General features: G+C 39.4%; 1 protein-coding gene across 3 annotated transcripts in view; it reads right to left on the bottom strand.

Annotated features, from left to right (window-relative positions):
- The window catches only part of dock4b (dedicator of cytokinesis 4b), a 92,298-nt gene that overhangs the window by 4,171 nt on the left and 64,798 nt on the right, over window positions 1-23,329 (bottom strand). The window contains exons 23-52 of one of the 3 annotated variants that reach the window (XM_056245261.1): window positions 22,999-23,191; window positions 22,784-22,911; window positions 22,183-22,317; window positions 21,232-21,330; window positions 21,040-21,134; window positions 20,269-20,344; window positions 20,064-20,164; window positions 19,661-19,719; window positions 19,441-19,589; window positions 19,259-19,344; window positions 18,647-18,673; window positions 18,425-18,520; window positions 18,098-18,158; window positions 17,604-17,697; window positions 16,376-16,524; window positions 16,034-16,120; window positions 15,614-15,718; window positions 15,373-15,514; window positions 14,056-14,222; window positions 12,498-12,584; window positions 11,421-11,597; window positions 8,866-8,949; window positions 8,102-8,221; window positions 7,897-8,021; window positions 6,787-6,907; window positions 6,325-6,406; window positions 4,511-4,617; window positions 3,707-3,779; window positions 2,542-2,637; window positions 40-101 (exon numbers count right to left, since the gene is read on the bottom strand). In XM_056245261.1, the coding sequence (XP_056101236.1) occupies window positions 40-101; window positions 2,542-2,637; window positions 3,707-3,779; window positions 4,511-4,617; window positions 6,325-6,406; window positions 6,787-6,907; window positions 7,897-8,021; window positions 8,102-8,221; window positions 8,866-8,949; window positions 11,421-11,597; window positions 12,498-12,584; window positions 14,056-14,222; window positions 15,373-15,514; window positions 15,614-15,718; window positions 16,034-16,120; window positions 16,376-16,524; window positions 17,604-17,697; window positions 18,098-18,158; window positions 18,425-18,520; window positions 18,647-18,673; window positions 19,259-19,344; window positions 19,441-19,589; window positions 19,661-19,719; window positions 20,064-20,164; window positions 20,269-20,344; window positions 21,040-21,134; window positions 21,232-21,330; window positions 22,183-22,317; window positions 22,784-22,911; window positions 22,999-23,191 (3,183 nt within the window). The remainder of the gene's footprint in view (window positions 1-39; window positions 102-2,541; window positions 2,638-3,706; window positions 3,780-4,510; window positions 4,618-6,324; window positions 6,407-6,786; window positions 6,908-7,896; window positions 8,022-8,101; window positions 8,222-8,865; window positions 8,950-11,420; window positions 11,598-12,497; window positions 12,585-14,055; window positions 14,223-15,372; window positions 15,515-15,613; window positions 15,719-16,033; window positions 16,121-16,375; window positions 16,525-17,603; window positions 17,698-18,097; window positions 18,159-18,424; window positions 18,521-18,646; window positions 18,674-19,258; window positions 19,345-19,440; window positions 19,590-19,660; window positions 19,720-20,063; window positions 20,165-20,268; window positions 20,345-21,039; window positions 21,135-21,231; window positions 21,331-22,182; window positions 22,318-22,783; window positions 22,912-22,998; window positions 23,192-23,329) is intronic. The other 2 variants (XM_056245263.1, XM_056245262.1) reach the window with 2 other exon arrangements.

Below are 23,329 nucleotides of genomic sequence, written 5' to 3'. Positions count from 1 at the left end.
AGTTCACAAAACACCCCAGACAACAAGAAAAGGTCATACCTTCTGAGGCGAGCGTGATGTCATCACAGGGGACTGTGATCGTGTAGTCTTGGCAGAAGATCCTATTAAAGGACACAAAAAGTCAATCTACTTCACTTGATACAGGAGCTTGGGACAGTAAACATGGTCATGGCTGTCTATTAATCAGGGAAACGCTTTGCCAAGGTCGGTCGGCTAATGCAAAACAGTTTAACCATTCGGTACCAGTTCTTTTCCAGGACAACACCCTCAATTACAGTCCACACCTAAAAGGGTCACTTCATACATTTTTATTATACAATTTGTTCTCTGAGGTACACTTACAATGTTAGAGAAGTTTGGAGTGCCAAAAAGAGTCATTATTTAATTGAATTTAATTTATACTAGTTATAGTTCTGAAAGTTACTTCATACTAACAACAACACTAATAATTTATTAGGTTACATTAAAACAATTTAATAAATTATAAAAGAATAAAATAAATACACTACTTATTAGGGGTGGAACGGTACACAGAAGTCACGGTTCGGTTCATACCTCGGTTCAGACATCACGGTTCGGTACGATTTCGGTACAATGGAGGGAAAAGCAAAACAAAAATGCAGAAGACATTGTATTTTTTAAATAAGTTTTATTAATAAAGGCATAGAACCAGTTTATTTGTAGTGCACTGACAATAGTTTTATATAATTAGTTTATTAATTAAATTAATAAAAAGACAAAAAGACCTTGCGATATGTTTGGTAATTGTACCTGAATTAATTTAAAATTAATTTGCTATATTTCAGATCAATATATTTGTTTTCCTTAATTTTAATTAACATTATTAATTAACAATGTAACATTATTCTCATCTGAATTATAAATAATTGATTTCTGTATAAATTAATACTACCATTAAAAACACATTCGATTTTCTTTTTTAATCAATGTAGAGTGTGTCAGATTAGTGCTCCGAGGACAAGAAATGAAGAAATGAGAAAGGACAAGAAATGAGAAAGGACAATGCAATATGATGAATGTCCAAAAGATGATGGGACCCACAGACTGTTTTGAAATAGAGTTGGATAAATATGTTTTGGTTTTAAAACAGTGTGTGTGTGTGTGTGTGTGATTTTGGTTGGGTGACAATTGTAGGTTACAGTTTGACAAAAGTTTACAGTGTGACAAAAGCACAATGTTGTGTTTTATTGCGAGTGTACACAAATATAAGTAAACACTTTGCAGGTTTAATGATCTGTATGAACAAAATGACGGAGTCTGTTTTTTATGTTTCCACTGTTCGATCGCGCCCGCGCCTCTCTCTCTCTCTCTCTCTCTCTCTCTCTCTCCTCTCTCTCTCTCTCTCTCTCTCTCTCTCTCTCTCTCCTCTCTCTCTCTCTCTCTCTCTCTCTCTCTCTCTCTCTCTCTCTCTCTCTCTCTCTCTCTCTCTCTCTCTCTCTCTCTCTCTCTCTCTCTCTCTCTCTCTCTCTCTCTCTCTCTCTCTCTCTCTCTCTCTCTCTCTCGCGCGCACACACACACACACACCACACACACTCACACACACACACACACACACACACACACTCCAGCATTCATTGCAATCTTGACATCGCAGCCTGTTCATTATGCGGTCACACCAAACGCGAATAGAGCGTCAAATTCGCGTCTATCGCGTCTAGTTCGACGCTAGTCCAAAGTGAATAGGACGCGCGTATAAAGCCAACGTTTGAAGCGAACGCGCGTTCAGAGCTAAGCCGATGGTACAGATTATGTGTCCCTAAAGAACCCGCGAATCTAACAGTAGTTCCGCAATACATTAATTAATTTGCACGCGAGTTTTATTTATTTTTATACCGTGTATTCTCCGTGTAAATTCGTGCACCGAACCGTGACGCCCGTACCGTTTCGGTTCGATACGAATACATGTACCGTTCCACCCCTACTACTTATATATAGTAAATAGTATACTATGTATAGTAAATATTATATATATATATATATATATATATATATATATATATATATATACACACAACAAAAATAGCTATAAAATATAGTAAGCATACTAGTTATAATTATAGTTCTGAAAATTACTTAATAAAAGTGTTTTATATTAAAATTAATAAAATGTAGAAGAATAAAATAAATATATAACCAATTAAATAAATAACAAAAATGACAGTAAGACAATGCAGAAAAGAGAATGGAGACCGACATTTAAAAGGTAATGAAGCAGCAAGGGTGCAGCAGATTGAGGTTTAAAAACACGTCGTGCAGTTTAAAGAAAGAAAAGCAGCGAGAAAGCTCATTAAGAATGATTATAAATAAAAGAGTGTGCGAGAAGGATCCCGCTGTTACTTTTCTCATTATCCAATGATGCGTCCGACCGGCAGCCCTCATGATACAGGGTGATGTAGAAAATAAGATTAGCAAGAAACCAGGAGACTTTAGAGCAGAAGAGTGGAAGATCTGAGAGTTAAAAGGCTCAGGAAACATCTACGTCAATCTATAGGATCGGGCGAAGCAGATGTCTTTCTTTACCTGTGTACGGTGGTCTAGGAGGAACAGGGGGGCCCTTTCCATTAAAATCAGAGAGCGGCATGTCTAGACTCCAGCTACTAGGTGCAGGCTTCACCACTTTCACACACAAAACATGCATTTCAGGTATATTCAGTCAACTCAACTCAAAATACAATGCCCAGTAGCGTTGTATGACTGACAATAGGAAATATCTAATCAGGGTTTGGCGGGACTAGGGTGTAAAAGCATGGACACTGTCCCACTACACTAATTAGACTGTCTCAACAACAGGAAATATGCCAACTGAGGAAAGAAAATTGTGTTTGTTCTATCTTTAACAGCTATTTTTAATGTCTTACACAGAACAACATATCCAAATATTCAATATCCAAACCCTTTCAGACCTTTTTTCCCTCTAAAATTAAACAAATTTAAAGGGATAGTTAACCCAAAAATGAAAATTCTGTCATTATTTACTCACCCTCAGGTTGTTCCAAACTTGTATGAGTTTCTTTCTTTCTTCTCTCTTCTCTTCCCAACACAAAAGAAGATATTTTGAAGAATGTCGGTAATCAGACAGTTGACGTCAGCCATTGACTTCCATAGCATTATTTTTCCTATGGAAGTCAATGGCTACCGTTTGATGACCAACATTCTTTCAAATATCTTCTTTTGTGTTCAACAGAAGAAAGAAACTAGGTTTGGAACAACATGAGGTTGTGTAAATGATGACAAAATGTTCATTTATGGGTAACCTATCCCTTTAATATTGCAATAGCTCACTGGGCAATTTTTGGGAATGATCAAATCCTCTCAAATGAAGCAGTAACATCAAAAACACCATGTATATATACATTTTGAAAAAAAAAAAAAAAAAAATCACAGGAAGGAAAAACTAAAAGTTGTCAATGTGCCCACTGCCAGTTAACCGTATAGATTTAAATAACTTGGGTGAACAGATGATGAAACCTCCTCAACATCTCTCCCTGTCAATCAGAATAAGCATAAGTCTGTTTGTGAAGCTCTTTGGTGGTCCAGTCACAGCTGTCACAACACACAGGAGCGGTTAGCTGTCGGTTAGCATCAGATCTCGCGCGCTGACCGCGAGACCCCCGCCGTTTCAGACCACCTTCCTCACAGCAGGACGACAGACTGAAGATTCATACGCTCACATGCACATGCTCACCTTTGTCAGGGGTAGAGATGTTGGGGTCACTGCGAGGCAAGGAGGCATCGCCCGCTGGGTGTGGGACCGGCCTCTGTGAAGGACATTCACATCAGTGCGGTTGAGATTTCAGTTCAGTGATTACTGTAGGTTACTAAAGGTTTGCTATAGGCTATTGGTTTACAATGAAAATATCCGTTACATTGCTTTCTTGTTTCTATTTTACATAAATTATATATATATATATACTTTTGCGATCATTATTTGCCACTTTATTCAAAAGACTGGATTTAAACTTGAGCATTTGAATAGTGTGATGACAAGAACGGAAATGTACAGAACAGTAAAAAAAAAAAAATGCATTCTGGGAAAATCTTCTTCCACCCTGGTGGCCGTGGTTAAATATGAATAAATATATAAACCAAACACAAACTTCTATAGGTGGCATAACAATAAAACAGAGATGTGTTAGACATCAACGTTCATAATAGATACGATTGTGAAAGCTTCTTACCCAGTATATGCTTCATTTATGATGATTTTACATTAGTATGTAATTTATCTCCCTATTAAAATGTACTGATATGAGTATGAGAAATGAGTCTTCTGCATAGATACTTTACCTCACTTCTCGTTTCTTGACAAATAATATTCCTGAGACACATTAACAAAACCAGTTTCATCTAGTCGTTTTTCAAGATGTGGTAAACGCAAATCTTACAATGAAGAAGGCTAAGAGAAGTAAACCCACCAATACACATCAACCGAAGACTGTTTGGCATCTGAGGAATATTAAAAACACTGATACTATAATCATCTTCATACCTGTGTGGGATCCAGGGGGTTTGGATATATGGCGCTGCAGGGTCTCTCTCTCGGCGAGAGGCAGTTCTCTCGGGAATGCTTTTGTTTATCTGACAACTGTGGAGAACCTGCGAAGGGTGAGGAGGTGTAAGCAGGGGTGTGATTTCAGTAACAAACCAATATGAATGCTCAAATATGTGCCCCCACACACACATAAAAAAGACATAGATCTTGCTCTCATTTCTTTGCTAACCAGCCAGCACATGAAATAAAGGCTCCTCCTCGTCTCTCCCTCCTGCTAGGGCGAGAATTGTGCTGTTGGGGTGACAGACGGCTATTTCGCGGGAAGAGATAGACTACCAGGTCTGAACCTGCACAGAACACTAACATCCTCCTCCAGCACAGGACAGAAGGCCACGGCTCCCTTATGATAGCTATCATCAGTCTAGAGTTCTTCAAGCAGCGTTTTATGCCTTCTGTAATTCTACAGGAGCGCCTCCTGTCTGCCGCTGCTTTATGGGGGTCTCTATGCAAGGCAAGAAGGGCTGCCAAGGGGAGACTATAAGATTACATAAATGTCTCCATACATATTCCCATTTTTATTACCTGTGTCCGCAAGTAAACACATGCTGGATGGAGGGAGATAAGTGGCCGAGGAAGAGCGGAGAAGAGAGAGGATTAGAGGGTAGAGTTCTGCAATATATCAGGACACCAGCTTTCTGTATCCCACAGTAAAACAGCATTAAATGGGCCATAAACTTCACTTCTGTAGCATTTTATTTTTAACTCAGAAATCTGTTTATTATGGAGGCCTGTTTCTGAATCAGAGTAAAAAAAAAAAAAAAAAAAAAAAAAAAAAAAAGGTAATTTTAAGAAAATGCTTACAATAAGAGTCAAAATTGCAATTACAACAAATCATAATTTACCAGGATTGAACATACCAGGAAATAAACATAGCATAAATAACATACCAGGAAATATGAAGACTCGAGAAATATAATTACAAAAAAATAGCTAGAAATAAAGAATCAAACACAAGAAATGAAGTTGCAGAAAACCAGAAAAATAGACGCAATTAAAAGAAATGGTCCAAATAGTGTTTTTTAAAGTCGCAAATCCAATGTTGCAATGACTCTGTTATGAGAAATGTACATGTACAAGTACATCTACTTAATTATTATTACTCAGTACTTACATGTATAATGTAACACTGTAACACAGACACCTTAAAATAAAGTGTAACCAAAATTCGCAATTATAAGTCCAAAATGAGAAATAAAGTTTAAATGTTGATATGAAGTTGCAAATATGAATCACACTGTGAAATATGAAGACTCAATTATGAGAAATATACTTACAATTATGAGTCCAAATTGTAATATAATGTTACAAAAGAAGGAAATGTTGCATTATGATAAATAAAGTCTCAAATACTAGAAATAAAGTCACAATTATGATAAATAAAGTCCAAATTGTGATATAAATAGAATGTCTCAAATATGAGAAATCACAATTGCCTTTATTTTCTGGTGGAAAACGGCTTCCGTAACATATACATTTTTACTTAAGGCATTTTGCATCATAAAATTTAGTTTTAAATTTACCCTTTTTAACCCTGTCAAAAATGCTTCATGCAAGTATAAAAATAAAGAAAATGATTGGTCAGTCCACTGCAAGCACACAGTCCGTTGTACATATTTAACACGTGTTACTGTGCCGCATCAAACCTCAGCAGCTTTGCTGTAAGAACATTGGAGTATGTCTACATCAAGCTTTAATTTCAAAAGAGCAAAGGTTTGGCTTGGCTGCTCTGAGAGCGGACAGACTCTTCTCACCTCTGGCACTGGACGGAGCCGAGCTGGTCACGTTGGGAGAGGCCGAGTGATTGGAACTGAGACTTGAGGTAGACGGACTTGGCTGAAAAGAGAAGAAAACGTGAGAAACATAAGAAAGAGCTCACAGTTTTCTATACTTTGTTAACGGGTTGTAAAATAATCATTCGGTCTGGGATAAAAGAAAAAAGTTAAATAATCTGTCCATCCAGTCTATAATTCACCTACAAATCCGATTCTCCCAGTGAGAGAAAAGACAGAGCGCGACAGGAAGGATTAGGTGGGGATGTGAGGGAGACAGATGAAAACAGAAAGAGGGCAATTAGGAAAGAAAAAGAGGCAAGGAAAAAGAACTTTAGAAGAAGAAGATTAGGAGGAAATATGAAAGACAGCGAGCGAGAATAGATGTTCTGCCAGTGTGTGTGTGTGTGTGTGTATGAGACAGTGGCGGTCCTGTGCACTCACCTGCATGTTGAAGACTTCATCGGAGCTCTCTGATTGGCCCGTGATGTTGCTCACTTCATTGGACGCCTGCGATGACAGCGAGGATGAAGAGTAGCGGTTGACTGCTGGGTAGCTGAGGGGACTGAATAACATACATTAAAAACACAATGAGAATGACTTCATAACAAGTAGTATCAATTTCTGGTGAAAATTAGAGTAGAATTTCCTAGTAGATTAGTAAAGTTCTAATTATGACAGCTTAGAAAGACGTTAGTCATCAATCAGACAATATTCTGACATTATCGACATTTGCTAGTATTAATCATGATTCACTGGGTCGATTAATAGTTTCAAAATCAACATTTTCTGCTTTCAAATATTTTGAATTAATTTTATGTAAACAAAGGTTAAATTGTAAAACAGTTGTCTGTGTCATCATTATAATAAAATGTTTTATGTAAATATTATAATTAGGAGTTAAAGAAGACATCAAATCTAAATAAATTGTTTATTATTACATTTTTTAAATTGGCTTTTTGACATAATAAAATCATCATTATACTACAAAATATAATAAATAAAAAAAATACTCTATCAGTATTTCATTCATTCATTATAACTACTAGTACTACTAATTAATAAATGAATGAATGAACGAATAAATAAATAAAGAGGAGTCAGTGGAACAAATACTAGCATATAATACTATCCACAGCAAATGAGAAAAAAATATTCACAATATTTTTTTCCATCTCTAATTATATTACATAAGGACATTATGGCTGCTATTAGGCATTCTACTCCCTAGATATCGGCACTAACCAATGAAAAACCCCTAGTGGTTGACCCGAAAAGGGTTACACTTTATTTTGATGGTCCCCCTTTAGACATTCTGTACACTTTTGGGGAGGCGTTTGCACCTACATGTCAACTAACTCTCATTAGGGTATTAGTAAGATATTAGTAGACTGATAGGGTTCGGGTTAGTAGAATACGTTGATATGGACTTGGAAAATTACCATTAAGACTCTAATGAGAGTTAATTGACGTAGGTGTAATGTTACTTTTAATCAACAGAATGTCTAAAGGGGGACATCAAAATAAAGTGTAACCCTGAAAAGAGTTTCTCACCTGCGGCGTGACACCACACGCGCTCCTCCCTCTGGACTCATTATATTGGGCGCTGAGTTTCTTCCAGCTCGAGGGCTTCCGTTGGTGAAGTGGATCGGGCTGGCTCGCACATAGGCTGGAAATTCCTTTAGGCCGTGGGAAAGAGAGAAAGATGAGCGCACAAGGAACGGCTTGGGAATCCGACTGTAGGAACTCTGATTTGTACCTGTATGCCGAGGCTAGATTTCATGAGATGAAACTGATCCACCAGTTTCTTGTGCAGGGGCCGCATGTCCTGAGGTACAAACTTCTCATGCACTGTCAAACCAAACTCCAGTATGTGAGCCTGATGGAGGAACGATGAGGCTTTAAAGACAATAGTACTCACAATGCATTTAACCTCCGTAATGTGACGCATTTCAGTAAAACAGAATATTTAGTGCTGAATAATGTAGGGAGGAGACTTGACTTGATCTATTAATGGCTAATTTTTTCCCTGCCCATGCACTTGGGCTTCAAACATCAGCAGGACAGTAAAAGTCGGTTAATTTTTATTGAAAACTATAAAAATGTTTTACGTTCTTTAAAATAACATACTGACGAATCAAGAGCAATAAGGTGAAAGACATTTATTAAAGAAGCAAACAGCATCCATTCTTCTTGCACGTTGTCTTTAAACCTGCTTGCTTCATAATTAAATGATCAGCAAAATATTTTTCCCCCTTCAGTCTTTAAAAGTTCACTTTCATGCTTGTAACTGGCTTATATCCATGGTTACTGTCTAGACATCAGCATCATGTGCTTGGCTCTGGAGAGTTTCTGGTTACTTAGCAGCACGGGCATGTAGGGAAGAAGTGAGACCTACAGAAACCGAGCTTGTGTAGAACGTAACGGCTAAATCCCAAACATGAGTGGAGAAATGATGACAATGAAACATCATAAATGTGTGTGAAATCAGGTGTAGATTAGATTTGGTTTCTTGAGACAAACCTGCTCAAACATGAGCTCTCGGAGACGACCAATTTTGTCTCCATCTTCGGGGTGATTCATGATGTAGTCCTTCACGAAGAACGCCTGTGAGAAACACAAAATTGCACTGTTTAACCATAATGCATTGTGCCTCACCAGCCTCCACATATTTTGTGGTGTGAGTTACATTTACCTTGACAACTTCAGCAAACAATATCATGCATAGTTTCACCGATTAGTCAAATTATAACTTGATTAACTGCAACCAAATAAAGTGCAAAAATATGAGCTTAAAAACATGCATGTCTTCAGATCTTCTAAGGAAAAGGGGGGAAGGAGAGAGAACTGACGGTGTATCTGTGTCCGATCTGTTCCAAGGAAGATGTGCTGGTATCTCCAAAGAGACAGTGGGAGAGCAGAAGCTTCAGGAGGGAAACTCTCAGACTTCAAAGATTCCACCATGCAGATTTTCCCATTGCCATGAACATGACATTTGCCCTTAAGGCCAGGGAACGCTACCGGCAGATGCACAATTTAATTGCAGATGCACGCTATGCCTGCCGATCACTGAAGGAGTTCACACTGACAGTGATTTTTAGCGACAAAGGGACCAGCATATTTGAGCTATGGGATCTTTTGAGAAATGTCTGTGAGTTTTTAGGAAGGGAATGAAATAAAATAAAAATAAAAAATTAAATTAAAAAAGGCTTACAAAAGCCAGGCATACACAGTATGATTTTTGATGTCGTACGAGCTTGGAGGCGATTTTTTTTTCTCTGGAGAAATCGCGTGGAAATCGTTGATGCTCGTATGGTCACGGCTCGCATTGTGTAAGAGAAATTACGAGCCGAGCAAGATCATTTTTATACAAATTTATACAGGGAGTCAGCCCAGTTTTGACCAGTGCATGGGCTGTTGCCTATTGCCAAATCATACACAATCATGTCACATACGCTAGATCCATGACTATTATTACAGCCCATGTGGCTGCAACCACAACATGTGCATATACAGACATACACAAATACACATCCGAAGCTAAAGCAGCAATATTGAAAGTGCCAGTCTGTTTAGCGCGAAAGCTCATGCAATTGTAACCGGTCGTCCTCTACCCGCTCTGAGCAGGATTCGAACCTGCACCTTCAGAGTGGGAGGCGGGCATGCTAACAAGGACAGGAAAGACCGCAGCCTCTAGCATCAGTCGCTAACGCACCTCTTGAGGCCAGAGGAGTGAGGTTTACACGCACAGCACTTACTGGCCTACATTACACTCACCCCCCTAAAGCTCGCTCCCATCCGGGTCACGGCACCAACTAATCGACCCGCTTCTAGAGGGATTCGAACCGTGGTCTCCGGCGGGAGGTGGGCGCGCTAACAAGGACACTAAAGACCGCAGCCTTTAGAGTCGGTTGCTAGCTTGCCTCTTGAGACCAGAGGAGTGAGGTTTACACCCACATCACTTACTGGCCTACGTTACACGATTGCCGCCGGCTTGCCGTGCAGTACAGCCGTGCCATGTACCAGCTGCTTTGACACGATTACCATGTTAACTGGCTCACAACATGTGCAATGGCTCACGACCTCCCGAGTATCCGAAATTGCACAGTGTACGCCCACAACAACACAAAATTTAACACAAATTCCTCTCTGAACTTAACACCGACCAAACGCTATGAGAAGATTTAATTTTGGCTGCCTGCTATGCCTGCAGATCGCCAGTAGACAAACACCAGTTGAATTTGATGAGCTCAGGAGCAATTACAGCTGTACTTGTGAATTCTTTTGCGATAATTTAAGGAATGGGATATACATACCTCTGCCTTACTAAAACAAATCTTTCCTTTAACTTCTAAAGAAGACGCAGATGTCAAGAAGGTTTTAAAAAACCGGTAGGGGATGAGCCAATTAAGAGCTAGATCTTGTAATTGAGAGGCATTTAGAGTGGAATTTTCTTGAGGGCTGACCTTAAAGTGCAGAAAAGCAAGCAAATATTAATGCCAACAGCTGGAACGCTCAATAAACAATTAATTGGTAATTCTGTCATGTTTGCGATCCAAATACATTAACTGCTGCTCATCCCATGACCCTTTACCTCAGGACACTCGGCGAGGGCAGTATCTGAACAGCCTACATGAAAAGAATTTAATGCAAACGTACTTTCTGGAACAAGTACTAACACAAACCTTGCATGTATACAGTTGACAATCTTCTTTATAGCTGCTCTACAAGTCTATCAAGGTAAAAACTGCAGTGACACTAAAGCGAGGTTGCTATGCAACAAGCATTCATACAATCTGGAAAGATCTGTTGTATTCGCACAGCATATGACTTCTTTGAGATTATATAGATTTTTTTCCAGGGTTTCACAAGGGGAATGAATCTTTTTTCAATGCTGCTGTTTCTGTAGTTATGGCTAAGATATTCCCTTTCGGACACGCTAAACTCTTAAGGTATTCCAGAATTCCCTTCGGCCATCCGAAGGCTCTGTGTTCTCTGACAGAGGACATAACTCCGAGAGAATACATATAACATACAGTGAATTAGTGCAATATAACCGAAATTACAAGAAAACAAACCTCCTGATAGCGAGCGAGACCTCCGTTGACTGCGGCGTCGATGACTCCGTTGAGACACATGGTCAAGGGGTTGATGTTCTGCATCTGCCGTGTTTGACACTGCGTAATCAACATCCGCAACTGCAGGTTCTTGTTCTCGATGACCTCAATAGCGTTCTCTAGCGGACTCACCTCCACCTGTGGCCAAAAAAACCCCAGGGAAGTTCACCAACAAGCCAAGACACATTGGTTGAAAAAAAAAAACTTTCATTCAATGTTTGGAGAACATTGGAAGAGCAACAAATTCATTTTGTACGGCTGAAACATACTCTGCTCAAGCATGGGAGTGTAAAAGCTTCTAGTTTAAAAAAATTATTGTGAGTTTTATTGATTTCCTTTTTTAAATTCAGTAATACGCAGAACCAATTTTTCCATTGGCTTTTTGACACACTACCATTCAAAAGTAATATATACTTTTTTAATGAAGCTAATAGTTTCGGCAAGGATGCATTAAATTTACTCCACCACTATACAATATATCAAAAGAAACAACAGAGCCTCTGCTTTAAACAAAGAAATATATATTTTATTCTAGCTTCATGCATTCTTTTTTATCAAAACTTAAATGTGGGTAAGTATCATAAAAATCAATGATGCATTTTTATTATGGTGCAGATTATTATTATTATTATAGATTAGTAGAAGTAGTAGTAGTAGTAGTAGTGCCATTATTTTAATGAGTCATTTTGTGATCTAATTAAATAAGTTTATTTTGCAATACATTAAGTTAAGGTTCTGCTTAGTGACCCACCAAATGGTGTCATTTATTGGTAGAACCATTAATTAATTAAGTTCAAAAGTGTGAATATTGATAAAAAGTCAAACAATTAATAGTCTATGTCTACTTTGAAGGTAACTACCAGCTCACCAGTGTATTGAGTTTTTCTACCAAGAACGCACAATAAGTACATACTACAAGACCACACACACACAATCCATTGGCTAAGCATTTGAGTATTTGCCAGAGTTTGTCTCTGACCTAAAGCGGTGAGTGTGAGAACCATACAAAAGGAAAAGTTTAATGGGAGATCTCCTTACCAGTTCCCTCTTCTCCACTTCAAACCAGCGGGAGATGCCTGGGAGACTCTGCACAAGCGTTAATGTCGTTCTTTCTACCCACAGGCTCTGAAATTCAAAAGCAAACGCTCATTGACACACATCAGAGTTCAAACCCGTCAGAGAAAGTCCAAGAGATCCCATAAGGCAAAGCGGCTACAACATATTCCAAGGAATGAGTGACTTTCCTCCTTCAGTATGTATAATACATATCATTTAATCTACACTTTAAACAGCTCATTCTCAGGAACATAGTCTGCTTATCAACCCACACTGCTCCACATATTAAATTTCACATTCATAAATTCATTTCCCATCCAGCACAGCCTGAGAATTAACGTGAGCTGGCGCATGTATAACGGAGGAAGCTCTGTAAGAAGTTCAGATGCTTGATTGTGATATTCAAAACCACCTCAGTCCAATATAATCGTATCATCTGGATAGTGTCTCAGCCGAAGTTTTCCTCTAAATGAGATTTTCAGACATTATTACTGGGCGGTAAGTGGACCGGGGTGGTGAGTACCCCCGGTGTCTCTGAAAATATAATATCTGGCAGGCTAAACAGTTTATTTCAAACACGGTAACCACCGGAGGTTGGGGAGATCTAACACTGCGGTGGATCGAATCCACAGCGAGGCTGTGATTGTCTGGGCTGGATATATTGAGTGAGAGGGGAAGGGAAATGATATTTGGAAGGAGCGGGTCTCTCAGCTCCTAAAACTTTAATTAGCCTCTCTGGACCGAGGCTGTGAATAATGCAGCATGTGAGAGAACACCTGAGCTCTACACACACACACACACACACACACAATGGCCGCCAGACACTAGAAGTGAAGGAATGAATACACAAGAGAGAAGAGGAAGAGTGAAACGCAAGAGACGAGAACAAAAAGACGGAGTAGTCCACCCCAGAATGAAATAATCGCACACTATTTACTCACCCTCATGACTTTTTTTCTACCATCCACGCATTTTGAACGTAATGGTCATTTTTGCTCATGCATTTACAATGAACTTAGACAGGACCATTCGAGCTTCTAATGGACGGGACCATAAAAGTGGTTCATGTGACGATTTGTGCACTAAATTACAAAAACTAAAAAGTCAAAAAATAGCTTTGTGTAAAAATCAGATTGAAATTTAAGTTGTTATTCGCTGAATCTATTTGCAAGCGGGCCACATTTCCTTGGTACATTCATGAGAGTTCATGTAGTGATGTAAAAAAATTAATGATCCAGTTCTCGAGTTCAACTCTCTGATTCAACAATCAGTTTGCTGCAGTTCACTAGAGGTCTGTTTATCACACAAAGCTCTTATATGACTTCAGAACAATTGGAATATAGTCATATGAGCAACTTTAATGGTACCTTTAAGGTGGTTTTGTATCTTATTTCGAAGCTTAATTAAGCATTAATGGAAACTGCATGGGAAACAGCAACCAGCACATTCTTCAAAACGTCTCCTTTTGTGTTCCACGGCAGAAAGACAGCCATACAGATTTATAATGATATAAAGGTTAATAAATGATGACAGAACTCACCTTAAACTCGTTCTCTTTGTCTTTGGTGCCCTTGTGAAACGGCCGGTCGTAGCGAAACCTCCAGATGTGGTTGACCTTATAGAAGCTCTTGATGTTGTCGGGAACGCCGTCACGCTGCAGGACGTCCTGGCTGTCTGGGATTGGTGTGACAGCATAGATTTGCAGATCTGCATGAAGGTTGGTCAAGGAACCAGCAACGTGTCGTTTGAACACAAACCCATTTGAATAACATTACTATAATGATATGATATGATATGATATGATATGATGTTTGATTTGAGATGATATACTGCATAACTTAAATGAAACGGACTTTGCTGTGGTATCACCTATTTCACACCCAGTCCAAATGCAGACCGTACAGTAGGAAATCATCCTCCACAAATGTTTAAATATCCAACATCTTGTGCCTTACAGACATGAGGTCTCATCAGCACATAAATATGAATCAAACAGGCCAGACGTCAAAGAAGGCCAATGATTAATCGATGTCTTGGATAACAAAACACTGTGCTCATGTAGTTTGACTCGCCCTGTCTGCTCTAATTGTGCTGAAGAGGACGTCACATATTCACTGAGCGTCTGGCCTACAGGTACATGTCTCATCAACTGAACAAACGCTCTCCTGTGACCCGCCGTCTCTACGCCTGATGTGTGTTCTGGGGATCGATTTTCAGCCACGTGGACGTGTTTTTAAAGTGGACAAGCTCTCGCCTTGTGCTTGTCCTGAAAAATCTTGTTGTAGTGCTTTCACTCTGACACTGTCACTGCACTCTATTACAGAGAATAGCATATTGAAAACAACTTTTGTGTATAGAAAAGTGGTTTCTACGCTGAATTTTTACTTTTATAAATTTGTAATAGTTATTATTAGTGTGCAATTAAGAATTATTACCAACATCCTCATCATGAAATCTATTATACACAAGTTTGGGTGTCACATTTGCATCCAAATGTTAATTCACCCAAAATGGAATTCAAACCCCAAAATTTCAGCATAAACTGCCTACCTAAATGATCAGGATTCTGCCAGATTTACTGAATGGAAACAGTTTGTGCACACTAAAGAGTAATACTTTGTGTTAGGGGATTGTTCAAATCCGTAACTAAGTATTTGCAATAGTAATATTGGTGACAAATTCATGCATACCGCTAAAAGTAAAATGAGTAAATCAGTTAGTATGGGCAAATGGATGTGACTAACGAGGAATTAGGACAATATCTATACAATGCAAGAGAACAACTCTGCAGGTGTAAGACTCTTTGGCATGCTAGTGTGTGAGTGATTGGGAAAGACAAGAGATATCTGGAGGATACACTGGGCTTCAGCCTGGTAGATGGTCTGGTCAGGCTGGTTGGCGTGTTGCATTGCGATGGCATGAGGGAACTCATTGAGCATGCGCTGCTGGAACGCCTCCAGACGCTCGTAGTCATGACCGCGGCACACAAACTCCTTATTCTGTACAACACACGTTCTGGTTAATACTGACACCAAGTGGACTTCAGAGTTACTGACAGTGGCGTCTAGTATACTGCAGGATGTCAGGATGACACATACCCGTAGAAAAAAGGGGAATTTCTTGCCGTAGAAGCCCACTCTGAAGAACTCTGGCTCCAGCCGCTGTTGGTCCATTATTTTATCGTAAAATGAAGCTTCCATCATCTGTGATTTGAAATTATATTATTAGCAAAAATTACCAAATTAAATTCTACACATTTGTAGCGTTTAAATCAACTGAAAGTGGAAGTTTCTTGCACAAAAAAATGTATTAAATTAATCGTGGATGATTTTCTCAGGAAATTTGAATTGAAAAAAGTTTGTTGTACCTTTAAGAGATATGCAAATAACCTAAAGTTGCCAATTGATATGTAAATGTGGGTGGTCTTATGTTAACGAGACTGCTTTCCATGATATGACCCCTTTAAGAACTGGCAAAATGCAAAGAACTGTCATATCACATAAAGAGTTGTAACTCACCCTCATTTTGCTGAGGTTTCTGTAGTCGTAGTAGGATTCGTACTGGTCCGCTAACTCTCTGCACAGGATGATGCCATTCTCCCAACACTGAGGGGGTAGAGAGGTGAACTTCAATTCACATGCAGTTTGATAATTCAACAGTAGGAGAATTATCTCCTACTTATTCTCTTCAAGTGATTAAGTGATTGGGGTACCACTTAGTCATAAGGGATATCTACTCGGAATACAAATCACCCTTGATAATTTGATAGTGGGCTGAGAGGAGCCACGTGAGGAGAAACCAAAGGGGCCTGGAAACTGGAAACGTGAAACGAAAACAGGGAGACAGCAGAAAATTCAGACCTTTCCACGGTCGAAGTTCTGGATGATGGTGAGATGCAGGTACTCCTTCCTCTGCCACTCGCTCTGCATAGGGTAACTCAGAAACTCCCGCAGTGGTCTCTCGGACCATTCCAGCAGCTCGTCGTACAGCAGAAGTGTATACGAGGCCTCTGCACACACATAAATACGTCATGAAAATATATACGATAACCATAGCCTCAAACTACAGGCCTCCACACTAACATTTGAGAGCAGTGGCACCGGTGTCATCCAGTTCTACAGATGGAAGCGCTGAGGTGAGCGAGTTGTTAATCACAAAGGCAATTTAATCATAAATTACTATTGATTTGCATTAATAAGTGCAGTTACTAATAATGTTAAGTTTAAGCACTGAGCTTAAGTTGAGATGCAGATAAAAAATTTAACAACAACAACATTTTTGTATTCTACTCTTATTAAATGTACCATTGTTGTTCTATAGTATCATACTGCACTTCAGTTATTATAAAAGGAGTGCTCCTTACTTGCTTTCTGTGTAATCCTTTGCAATTTGAAGAACTTGTTTTTCGTGACACTTCTTGACTTTTCATACTTCAGTACAAAAAGTGTCAAACTTTGACAAAAATGTATTTCTTGATGATTTGTTTTATTATAGGGATTTAATAATATATAAATTAAAAACTATTAGGGAGTGGAAATGGCTAACAAGTCAATAAGTGCTCCTCTGCTACCATCTACCGGTTATAGTGGCAATTTATAAATGTATTAATTTCAAATAAGTGTTTGTTTGCCTCGTGTTAGTTTTCCTACATCTTAAAACTTTTAGATTTAGAAATGGGGACCATCTTTGATAGATGAACAAATAATGTTTTGGATTTTTGGATTGGATAATATTTAGAGCTTTGAAGTGCTGGAAAAAAGTGTGAAGCACTTGAAAGTCCTTGAAAAGTGCTTGAATTTCACTCTCAAAAGGTTGTACGAACCCTGAAATTAATAATGTAAAAACATTCGACTTTTTCTGCCACAAACCCATGGTTACAGTTAGCGTTACTACATTAAATCCATGGTGAATGTTGATGATTTGTGGACTGAAAAGCCTCATAGCACAATGTTTCTCCTGGTTTCATGTCAGCGCTGTTTGATCTTATAATTGTCTATTATTGGTTTGAGCTGATAAACGATCCGAGCAGCACAGCTCAAACGAGCAGCACAGTTTTGTTCTGTGGGCCCTGAACTACATCTCAAGTACCTGTGTAATTCTGCGCTTTCAGATGCAGGTCATACAGCTTGTGAATGTAGCGGATGTACATTTCCTCTTTATTCAGCTCCGTTTTGTAGAAGTTCTGCAGAAAAGAGACAAAGAGTGGTGGAGTGTGGATATGAAGTGCTTTAAAGTGCTTTTTTCAGCACCAATTTTAAGTTTCGTTCTGGTTACTATGAACGGATTCAAACGGCTAAACCAAGGAGACTTGGAGAAGAGCAGCAGAATGCAGGAAATCACTTCAGCACTAGGCCGTCCACAGTACAGCCCTCAGCAGTGAAAAGACTTTAGTGTTTCCGCCATGAATTAAAGTGCTAAATCACTTCCCTTGTTAACACTCCAGTCTTGAACTAAGCACCAAACTGACACTATTCACAAAACAGACCACCAGCTTGTGTAAACCGACAGGTGCAGGGTGAATAATACTGACATGAAGTGACAAAGAATGGCACAAAAGATTATTTTAAAAAAAAAAAACATACCAGGAGACTGACTGTGCAGCCAATTTTTTTCCCATCCACTTCTCCCAACTTCATACAGTCTCTGTAAAACAGAAAGAGTGTAATTTGTATCCATATGCCAAAAGTAGTGACTAGGGTAAAAATGCATCATCATTTCTGCAAAAATGCAATGAAGAATTTAATCATTTTTAAGGTTAGGTCGAATTTTTTTTCCACAAATATAGAGTTAAGAAGTCAATATATTTCGAGCACTGATATGCGTTTCCACAAATCAACGAGCAGCATATTCGTTTTGTCTGGCTACAGTCTCCTACTGCTGTGTTTCTGTGTGCATCTGCTCCGTGTCACCTGTAGTCCAGCAGTCGCTCCATCAGCCGTGTGACCGTGGCTATGAGGGATATCCCGCTCTCTCTCCACGTCTCCCTTTCAATCTTCTTCAACAGACTGACAGAGAAAACAAACAAAGCAGACAACGAGTCATACAGCTGCCCACCATATGACCCATCATGCCCTGCACGCTCTCACAGACACACAGCTGTCCAGTAGAACAGTGATTACTGATCACCTTACCTAGGATATGGACCGAACAGAGGAATTCTAGTCCAGAGCAGCATAAACAAAACAAATTCATATTAATAGATTAATGTCAACAACAGCCGCTCAGACTCAGTTAGTACAGTTAGTTAGTTAGTATGGTTAGTAGAAAGCAGAAAAATTAAAAAGTGTTTGATTTTCGATTTTTACACCAATTATCATGATATGCATGAAAGTGTCCCTTCACGAACAAAAAACATGAGATATATCTTACATATTTTTATTCAAAAATGGAAGATTGCAGAATTGCAACTTTAAACACCAAAAAAAAAAAAACATTTTACCACCACTACCATAATCTACAATGAAATCTGACCTTATACAATGTTAAAAATGTGCATAAATTTGAATTCAGATGAAGGGGAGCAAACACTTTTTCACGGCCGCACACAAACCCAAACACACAGCCAGAAAAAACACACAGGAACACAATAACAGGTTGGTCCACTCACTATCACACAGATGAGTGAGATCTGACCTGCATAAATATTTACCGTCTCATCGCTTTGCTAACATTAAACTAAAGTTCAGCCCACAAAGGACTGCACCTTCTTATCAGTTTATTTGTGTATGTGTCCTCTCACTCACATGCTGTTGAAGAGCTCTCTGTACGTTTCATCTCCTTTTCCCTCTGACAAGAGGCTGTCCAGCTTGTCGATAAGTTTTGCCTCCACCTATTACAAATAAAAATGATGTCAAATATATTTCACATGCTCTGGAATCAGATAATTGCATGTCCTATAAGTGACCAGAAGGGGGCGCTGGGTGACCTGTTTGAAGTTGCCGCTTCTGCGCTGTTCCCAGTCCATCATGTCGTGAAAGATCGGGATCATCACGTTCCTCAGGTCCGGCTGAGGCACCAGCGTCACCTCCAGGAACGGGCCGATCATTGCCGGGATGAAGTTCAGCTTGTGTTCTCCTGCAAGACAAGAAACTTTCGTCTCCCGTACGAGGAGGAGTAAAGCTTTCGGACAACTGGGAATGTCCTACCTAAATTCTGCCACATGCTGAAAATCTCACATCCCATCATGACACGCATGTCTCCGTACCTAAACACAAACAAAGCGCAAAATGCTGTTTAAATAAGCCATCCTATGTCAGTTTAGTGTTCGAAATATAACTGAGACATTTGAAGAATGTCAGGTCGACTTCCTGAAGAACGTAAACACTGTAGCCACATCTGAAACACATACTGTCCGAGTATGTACTGCATTTGATGAAGAACCAGCAATGAAATACGCAAATAAAAATTGTAAATGACACAAACTAAAACGAAAAAATTCAAACCCATAATAGCCTTATAAATTCAGACATACTATTAATTTGACGTACGACTTTTGGCATACTATATAGTAGAGAAGTATGACAATTCAGAGGGGTTGCAGGCACTCACTTTTCCAGTATTTTCTTCCTCTTTGATGCAGAGAAGGTCTCGAGCTGAAGGCAGGGCTGGTTGATGAAGATAACAGACAGGCAGAAGTATGAATCCCACACCTATATGGAAATGGAGAGTTTAGAGGCTGCGCCACACAGAAAATAAACAGATCGACTGTGATGTTTTACTGATGAATTCAAACTGAAGCGGACGGAAGACAAACCTTGTAGTCAAACTTATCACTGAGGAAGTTTTTTCTTAAAGCATCTGACAGGTAGAGCACAGTGGTGATGATGATGCTGTAAATCAAACATGATCACAATTTCAATACTCTAAAAAGGGCCGTAACCACTACAGAGATTGAGGGGAATAAGTCCCCTCCAATAATTAGAAATGGCCAAATTGTCCCCCCAATATTTGAAATTTTTGCACTGCGGCACTCTGTATATTGTTAGGATGACAAAAATGTTGAAAAGTTACATTTTTAGTCTAGTCTGACTCAATGTCAAAATGATTGAGATGGCCAATTAAACCAAAGTAGATGGGGTTACTGTTCCCAGAAGCAGAGCGTGAATTCCAGCGTGAAGCGTCAGTTTAACGTTGAAAGAGAGTGAGGTAAGATGTAAATAGCGAAACATTCTAACTTTTACGATAGAAATGTTAACCCACCGACAGTAACATCCAGTGACGCAAACTACTCTCAACTTTTTTTCAAATATGGATGTTTTTAATTGAAAATTTATGCGATTCATGCAAGTCCTAACTCGACATACTGACATATTAGGCATACAAATTAAAGTACATGTGTGCATATTTTAATGCAAAATTATTATTTCCCAAATAGAATTAGACCTGGAATTTCCTTCACTGTTCTATTTCTTTATGCTTTCTAAAAATGTTGTCCCCCCCCCCACCCCCCAATGTTCAAGACATGGTTACGACATTGACTCTAAAAACCACCATGTAAAATTGGACGAGGAAAGAAGCCTCTAACTTGTTGGTGACGAGCCTCATGACCGCCCAGTCTTTGGGGAACATCTCTGGTCTTATCAGGATCCGAAACACAGTGAAGATATGCAAGAGAAAGTCCTGAGAGAGAGAAGAAGAGGATGTTTCACATGTTTCTTAGTGAGTAAGAAACTGTAAGTAACTGATGCCAATAAGACAAAATTTAAAATTGACTCACCCGCAGGTCGTCTTTACTGGTGAACCTCTGCAGGAGTTGCTGGTAGTGTTTGTCCTTCATATGCCTCAACAGAGCCAAAAGACACGAGACAAACTCCCCCTGAAAAAAAGACACATTCTACATATGCTATACGTAGAAAAACAAAACAAAAAAACCCCTTGACATTTATACAGAAAAATCAATAAATCCAGTATTTAAAATAATTGGAAAAAAAAATTACAGCTTGTGTAATTGTAATTTCAAAAATTGTCTTTGACAACTGGAGTCAAAAAGTTTGAGGACCACTGGTTTAGAGAGTCTGAATCCTTGATCAACCCGTTTCACACACAGCTGCAAAGTATATTATGAGACAATTAAAGTGCTTTATGACCTTGGATGCATGTGGGAGACTCCAAAACAAATTAGGAGCCTTTAAAATAGCATAATAGGGGCACTTTAATGCAACTTGTTTATATAATACGGTACTTACATTCAGAATTTTCAACATATATTTTCTCCACAATCAGCACAAAAACATCCAAAAAGCAGAATTCATGTGGGTCTAGCTGTACATTGCTCATATAAATTCATTTGCATAACACTTGTCAAAAAAAACCCATCACAGAATATTTCAAATTTCCCATATTGATTCGCATCATGAAACCTTTAATAAATCCGAGTATGTGAGAAAATGTATGAATAAACCGGAGTTGAAATGAGGTACGGCAAGGTTTGCATCCACAAAAGCCTTGGGGCGCAGGGGAATACGTCACATCTTGCAGGAATGCTGCCAGAATTCACATGCTGCTTGTGTGGAGAGACTTTGATGTGTAAAACGCTGTGACTGCTGGGCTGTAATTACCTCGCCCTCGGGGCCTGTTTCTGTCTTTTTCTGACGCTTGTTTTTTTTATTTAAAGTTCACTTTTGCTTCTATTCTTTGCAAAGCCTTCTTTTTATTTGTTTCTTCTTACCGTAACGTCTTGAACTTGGGGTCGTAGTGTAGGTCCTGCTGGCTGGGGCCGGTTAGCAACTTCCAGTATGGTCCGCAGTAACACAGCCAAAACACTCTCCACGATCAGATCGACCTCTTCGGATGCGGTCGGCTCCTGCATACACGGGCACATCTGTAAGGGCACGCCCTTGCAAGAGGTCAACGGTGATTTTATGCACACTTTCTGACAGGGTACTAATGGCAGAGAGGGTGAAGCAGTCATGAAAGGTTCAGCTGTCAGTTCAGTTTATACATGTGCAGGAGGAGACCAGTGTGGCTGATGCACATTGGTCTTTTTCTGCATGTGAGACCCGCCATTTGACTTCTTTAAGGTCAGACAGGATGTCTACATTTAGACCAGCATCAGCATTTTCACAAGACATGTTTCCCGTGGTCTACTTCAAAGCAGAAGTCAACACTAATTAGGGATGTTCTGTTCATGTTATTCATGTTCTGAGGAATCGTGAGATATGCAACACTTTATTATAGGGTCCAATTCTCAGTTTGTTGGCAATCTCATCCACACAGTTGGTGGCACATTTTCAGAGCACTGTCCGAGAGTTGTGCGAGTGTTATCTTACCGCGTCGTCCTTCTTGAGGAGGGACAGCATGCAGGTGAGTATGTGAGCACACATGACGAGATCTCGCTGCTCCTGAAGGTGAGCCTGGAGCAAACGCAATACCACTGGGAGCAGAATACATCTAGACTCTGATACAAACACACAAACATTGAACAAACAGCCTCTAATATTAGGCATAGCAATCTTCATCATCATCCTCAAGTGAGCGTGTTTACCAGGGTTGATGTAGATTTGGCTCTCTACGGTTTTCGTGATGCAGTGCAGCTTGACGGCCTCTAGGGGACAGTCTGCCTGAGAGGCGGTGGGGAGGCTGCCCAATGTCTCCCGTACAAACGCAGCCACTTCCCTGACCGTAAAGAGCTTCAACAACTCCCCGTACACCGCCGGGAATTGCTGCAGAAACACCGCCTGTGAATTCAAGTGCACAAACAAATCACCAATTGATCACATGGAAAAATAAACGGAATATGGGAAAACAAAACTGTAACTTTAAATGCACATACTACATGAAAACTACCAGTGATAAAAAAAGTAAAAAAAAAAAAA

This window comes from Rhinichthys klamathensis, unplaced genomic scaffold (assembly GCF_029890125.1).
Source record: "Rhinichthys klamathensis goyatoka isolate OS25496 unplaced genomic scaffold, OSU_Roscu_1.1 h1tg000029l_1, whole genome shotgun sequence".
Taxonomy (NCBI): domain Eukaryota; kingdom Metazoa; phylum Chordata; class Actinopteri; order Cypriniformes; family Leuciscidae; genus Rhinichthys; species Rhinichthys klamathensis.
Note: the sequence above shows the minus strand (reverse complement) of the source record. Positions and strands in the feature narration are given on the sequence as shown.